The 6,494-nt window shown below is 38.2% G+C and overlaps 1 protein-coding gene and 1 pseudogene across 2 annotated transcripts in view; both read right to left on the minus strand.

Moving 5' to 3' along the window:
- The window catches only part of LOC307002885 (cytochrome P450 2K4-like), a gene marked incomplete at both ends in the record, with an annotated part of 13,080 nt that extends 10,445 nt beyond the window's left edge, over positions 1 to 2,635 (minus strand). Inside the window, 4 exons of the mRNA XM_079620844.1 lie at positions 1,593 to 1,772; positions 1,875 to 2,035; positions 2,123 to 2,272; positions 2,596 to 2,635. Of these exons, the coding sequence (XP_079476970.1) occupies positions 1,593 to 1,772; positions 1,875 to 2,035; positions 2,123 to 2,272; positions 2,596 to 2,635 (531 nt within the window). The remainder of the gene's footprint in view (positions 1 to 1,592; positions 1,773 to 1,874; positions 2,036 to 2,122; positions 2,273 to 2,595) is intronic.
- LOC306994531 (cytochrome P450 2K1-like) overlaps positions 1 to 3,373 on the minus strand; it is an 18,541-nt pseudogene extending 15,168 nt beyond the window's left edge. Inside the window, exon 1 of the transcript XR_013800699.1 lies at positions 3,172 to 3,373. The product of XR_013800699.1 is annotated as a cytochrome P450 2K1-like (transcript). The remainder of the gene's footprint in view (positions 1 to 3,171) is intronic.
- Between the last annotated feature and the right edge of the window lie 3,121 nt (positions 3,374 to 6,494).

Raw genomic sequence — 6,494 nt, forward strand, 5'->3', positions numbered from 1 at the left:
TGCAGTGCATCTATCTATTAATTACAGGGACGTGTGTGTGTGTGTGTGTGTGTGTGTGTGTGTGTGTGTGTGTGTGCTTTTGTTTATATTACATTGTGGGAACCAAATGTCCCCACAAGGATAGTAAAACCTGAAATCACCTCCATTGTGGGGACCAGCCAGCGGTCCCCATGAGGGGAACGGGTTAATAAACATACTAAATTATATTTTTTCGAAAATGTAAAAATGCAGAATGTCTCCTGTAAGGGGTAGGTTTAGGGATAGGGGCAGTGTAAGGGGATAGAATATACAGTTTGTACAGTATAAATTCCCATTTTTACCATTACGCCTATGGAATGTCCTCACAAGGATAGCAAAACCCCCTTGTGTGTGTGTGTGTGTGTGTGTGTGTGTGTGTGTGTGTGTGTTATTCGCATATCTCTCGAAACATTAGTCCGATGGATTTCAAACTTGACAGGTGTCTTGCTACGGGCACGAGTAAGTGCAGTGCCAAGTTTGACGTTGTTTGGATTAGAAATGCAAAAGTTATCGGTAAATATCTGTAAAAGAAGCACACATTGGCTTTTGCCGCTCTAGCTGCCGGGCCACTCCCCCTCTCACACTGCACACTGAAATTAGCTGATGGTCAATAAAATGCAGCTCATAACTGTTGCTTTCGGTGACGTGAACTCCATTAAATCTGCATATAGCGCGGCAATTGAAGATCGGATTTAAATCAGTTTTGCGAAAACACATTTATGTGACCAAGTGTAAATGGAATCGTTTTTTTATAAATCAGATAGCTATCCGATCTGAAAAAACCCATGAGGTGTAAACAGCCCCTTTATTTTTAGCATTATAATCATCCGAATGCACACACTCGAATATTTGTCCCAGATCGCGAGACCACAAATCTGTCGAATGTAGTAATATTTTCACAGTGAGACGATATCTCATGGATCAAACGTGACTTGAGAAAAAAAGAAGAAGAAAAAAATCGAGGACGATCGACGTCGTCAGATCAATCAATAGTCATGAGAAGACGTTTGATATTTACGATTTGTGCGGGCTCCGACGTGATCAGGAGCAGTAAAATAATCGTAATGACACCACACACTTCAGCATTTTTTGGACAAAAAGTTGTTTGAGAGAAGCCTTGAATCGGGTCACACACCCCAGATAATTGGGGGCTCAAATCAGGCCCAAAATCAGGCTTAAAATCTTCAAGTGTGTGGTCAGCCTTAGGAAAAAATACAACTGTTCATTGTTAGTTCATGTTTAGTTTATGTTAACCTGTGTCCTATTAAATAATATTAACAGATAGGCGAACTTTTAATTTGAATAATGTGTTAATACATGTTGAAAGGAACATCCACTATAATTAATAAATGCTCTTAAAGTATTTTTCATTGTTAGTTCATCTTAAATTAACTATTTTTTACAAAAAGAAACCCTATTGTAAAGTGTCGCCAAATATATTTAGTTTTAGCATCTTTAGTGTATATTTAATTTTCATTTAATAACTATGCCTAATAATTCAACAAATAATTGTGTGTATTAATCAAAGCTGATGATTACTTTTTAGTTCCTATGGAACAAGTGGATTTCTGTACCTCGTCGCTCTGTTTGCGGATGAGAAAGGAGTCGACAAGCCCTCTGCGGTCGTGTGGATCCAGAGTCTCCAGCAGTCCAGTAATCAACCTCGTCATTTCTGCTCTATTTCTCAACGCATTTCTTACAATAATCCTTTTGCCGTTGAGGAATGGACCCAACCACAGAAATATATTATAAAGCTAAAAGTACACACAGAGAAAAAAATGCATGGATTAATGATAATTTAAGATTAAAAAATTTACCTTAACACCAAAAAAATACAGTATAACCTACTCCCATACCATTATAGAAACCAATCCCAAAACCCGAACATTTTCATTTGCCCTATTGACCATATCTGTGAATCGTGGGTCTGTGTATTCAAATCTGCTGCCGTACACAATAGCTGAGATGATGTTTGACACAGCGTAGTTCACAGGCTGTGTTGTGTCAAAGGGTTTCCCTGTGAAGAAAAAACAAATGTCTCTCAACGGATCCTTTAAACTAAGAGCCTGATTGCAGATGTCCATAAATGTGTTTAAGCTTGTACCTTCAAACTTATCAAACTCTCCTTTCAGAAACTGAATTTCCTCTATGATTTTCTCTTCACTTCCTCTCTTGCCCATCCCGAAGTCCCGCAGGTTGCTGAGAGCGAAGCGTCGCATCTCTCTCCAGTTCTCTCCATTGGAAAAGAGGATTCCTGATCAACACAGAACCATCTGACCGTGAGTCTCGGCAACAACACAAGCAGAAAATGATTACTTACTGGGTTAAACATACGTTAACCTAGACCTTTGGGTCTTATACTATATGCATTATGTCAGGTTAATAAGCAGCAAGTCATTTCACCACTGACTACACTGTAAAATTCAACAGATGTTCTATCACTTTTTAGTTAACTTTACTTAATGTCTTAACTTAATTGTAAATCTATACTAGTAATCTATACTATTCACATACTTTGCCTTTACTCAGAAAACCAAAGGGGGCAATTCTTAATAGACTTTTCACTAATTTCCTAACCTCTGCAGTTATATTCCTCTGCATCATTTCCCAAAGTCATCTTGAATGTGGAATTGTCAATACAACTGAAAAATTTGAATGAACATCACATAAGCTGACTTCATCATAAATTGATGTTGATTTTCCTAAAATGTTTTTGTTTGAACTCATCATTATGTTGATCAGTGTCCCATTTGGTTGGGCACTTGGAACTTCATTTTGTAATTCTCTTCCTATAGATGCAGCGATGCAACAGAAATCACAATTATTTGGTTTCAAAGGAAGGAAAGTAATAAATAGGTTGCCTTTAAAAGGTGATCTAATTTCTAACTAAATCATTAACTTTATTTTTCATGTTGAATAATGATCTTTTACTATTTTATTGCTAACAATTGTTAAACCTTGTGAAAACTTGTATTTGGGTTGATATAATCCCTCTATATTTGTGAAAATATCTTACAATTGACCATTCTTGAGTCACACACAGTCTTCAATTGTCATTATAATAATACACATTTATTGATGTTACATTTATATAGCGCTTTTAAAATGTTTAACCACTATTCATTTTAAACTATTCATGTATCAAGTTCTCACCTCAACAAAGGTGTCAAAGGGTCTCTCGAGGTCAAGGGTCAGCAGGTTCCCCAGCAGCGGCAGAGGTTTGGGTCCCGGTGGCTCTTTCTCCTCTTTCTGAGATCTGGATCCAGAGGAAAGCAAATACAAAACCAGAAGCAACAGCAAAGCACCCATATGTACCTGTGCTGAGAAACTGCAGAAGTGACTCGATTACAGCCATTTTCTCTCTAAGCTTCTGAACTGATGCACTCGCAGATTTATAGCTACATTTACAGAGCTGGATTATTTATTGAGAACACAAGCTGCAGTCACCAAGTCTGATTAAAGGTAACTTTACATGGTATCTTATAGGCATTCAGTGAAGAAAGTGAAGGGAGGCTACAGCCTATGATTTTTGATGCTCTGTAAGTAAGTAAGTAAGTAAGTAAAATTTATTTATACAGCGCCTTTCACAGACACAATGGGTCACAAGGCGCTTTACAATAGACAATAAAACATAATAAAACACTTTGAAATCAATTAAAACAGATAAAATTAACAACATCTACAACATAGATCATCCAAAGGCTAACTTAAACAAGTGAGTCTTCACTTGTCTCTTGAAATTGTCCACATTCTCAGCAAACCTAATACTGATCGGTAAAGCATTCCATAGACGAGGTGCGATAGCGGCAAAAGCTCTATCCCCACATGTCTTTAGGCGAGTACGTGGCGTAGCTAGCAGATTTTGATTATTAGATCTAAGGGACCGGAGAGGTGTATGAGAATTAATTAAAATCCGCAAGATAAGAAGGGGCCTGGCCATATAAGGCTCGATTTGTTATGGTGAGAATTTTGAATTGGATCCTGTAAGTTACAGGAAGCCAATGAAGGGAGCAGAGTATTGGGGTGATATGAATGCGCCTATTTGATCGGGTAAGTAACCTAGCAGCTGAATTTTGAATGGATTGAAGTCGATGAAGAACAGATTTGTTGAGTGAAGAAAAAAGTGAGTTACAGTAATCAATACGGGATGAAATAAAAGCATGAATGAGCATCTCCAGTTCCGACTGAGAGACCACAGACCTCAATTTACTAATATTACGTAAATGAAAAAAAACAAGATTTGGTCAAAAATTTTATGTGGGTTTCAAAAGATAAGGATTTGTCAAATATAATCCCAAGGTTCCTTAAACTAGGCCGCACAGCAGATGCCAAAGGTCCAATGTCCTGTATAATCAAAGGTATATCGTTGTCTGGTGCTACAATTAAAACCTCAGTCTTATCTGGATTCAGCTGCAAAAAACTTTCTGCCATCCAGCTGTTTATGGCATCTATACAATCTAAAAGCCTCGAACGTTTGGATGACTCATTTCGCCGGAAGGTAAAGTGAAGCTGAATGTCATCTGCGTAAAAATGATAGGAAATATTAAAATCTCGTATGATCTGACCCAGGGGCAACAAGTATAAGATAAACAAAATTGGGCCCAACACAGAACCCTGCGGAACACCACAAAGCAGGGGTGACGAGGCAGATTTAAAATCACCAATAGATACGTCAAAACTTCTATCTGTAAGATATGAGCTAAACCAATCTAAGGCCACTCCTGACACGCCGACCCACTCACGCAATCTCATAATCATAATATTGTGATCCACAGTATCAAAAGCAGAACTCAGATCCAGAAGTACCAGCACTGAACATAGGCCTGCATCCGATGCCATCTGAAGGTCGTTATTAACTCTCACTAAAGCGGTCTCAGTCGAGTGTCTCTTCCTAAAACCTGACTGAAATTTGTCATACAATTCCAAGTTCTCTAGGACAGCAGTATGTTGATTAGCAACTACTTTCTCAAGAATTTTGGACAGCAATGGCAACTTTGAAATTGGCCGGTAGTTCTTCAAAACTGCTGGATCTAAGTTAGGTTTTTTTATTATAGGATGAATAGTAGCATGTTTAAAATAAGACGGAACACAGCCTGAGGCCAATGAACAATTGATAATATCTACTATACTAGTACCAATTGCAGGGAGTGCTTTTAAGAATAAAAAAGATGGTATAATATTCAGATTCAGATTCAGATTCAGTACAAGGCAACGAAATGCAGTTATATCTTGTGGACAGGAGGATATATTCATTTTATTAGTCAAATTTAGCAAATCAGGAAGAGTGATTGGTTTAAAAGACTCAATGATAATAGGCCTAGCTGAACGAATACCATCGACGATAAAGTGTGGTCCATGCAGAATATTTGATCTAATAGACTGCACCTTATCAATAAAAAAGGACATCAGTCTATCACAATCATTTTGAGGATCTATTGTGGTCACAGCTGCTGGGGGTGATACAATATTATGTATGGTATCAAATAATATCTTAGGGTTACGCTTAGAGGAGGAAATTAGATTAGAAAAATAGGCAGCCCTGCATTTCGCAACTAAATCGTTAAAATCCTGCGTAAGTTCCTTAAGATACAGGCGGTGCACTTCAAGCCCGGTTGATTTCCACAGGCGTTCGGTGGTACGGCACCTCCTCCTGAAACAACGCACATCTTCCGTCATCCAAGGCGTGGTGTTACAGATGGGTTTAGTTTTTATCTTTAAAGGGGCCACTTCGTCCAAGACGGAAGAGCAGACATTATTAAAAGATTGCATTAAGAGCTCAACATCATTTTTACAACCCATCAAATTAAAATCACAGTCAAATCGAGAGCTAAATTGCTCAACAGTTGTTTGCGTAATAATGCGTGATTTTATCAGACGATTCTGACAAGGCGGGTCTGCAATAGTAGAAAGATTAAAAAAGATGCACTTATGATCACTAATCGACATATCTTCACAACATAATGCATCAACATCCAAACCTAAAGTAAAAACCAGGTCTAATGTATGACCACCAGTATGTGTGGGTCCATGAACATGCTGCTTTAGATTATGTGAATCCGTAATACTAAGAAACTCTTTTGCAGCATGATTATCAGCAACTTCAGTGTGAAAATTAAAATCCCCAACCATTAATAATTTTTCAAAATTAATAACGGATGACATGAAGTCCGTAAACTCTGTTAAGAACTGCCCAGCAGGACCAGGCGGACGATAAATAAGGATGCAGTAGAACGGCTTTATCCGACCAACTCTTGTGATTTGAAGTTCAAAAGAGGAAAAAGTTTCCACGCTCACCAGTTGACAGTGGTAGCTATCTCTCCATACCATGGCAAGACCTCCACCGCGGCCAGAAAGACGAGGGGATCCAATATAAGAGCAGCCAACAGGACACAACTCATTTAAATGAATAAATTCCGCGTTGCGTTGCCAAGTTTCTGTAAGTAATAGAAAGTCCAGATTTTGCCTTACAATCAGAT

Source organism: Phoxinus phoxinus, assembly GCF_949152265.1.
Source record: "Phoxinus phoxinus genome assembly, chromosome: 1".
NCBI lineage: Eukaryota > Metazoa > Chordata > Actinopteri > Cypriniformes > Leuciscidae > Phoxinus > Phoxinus phoxinus.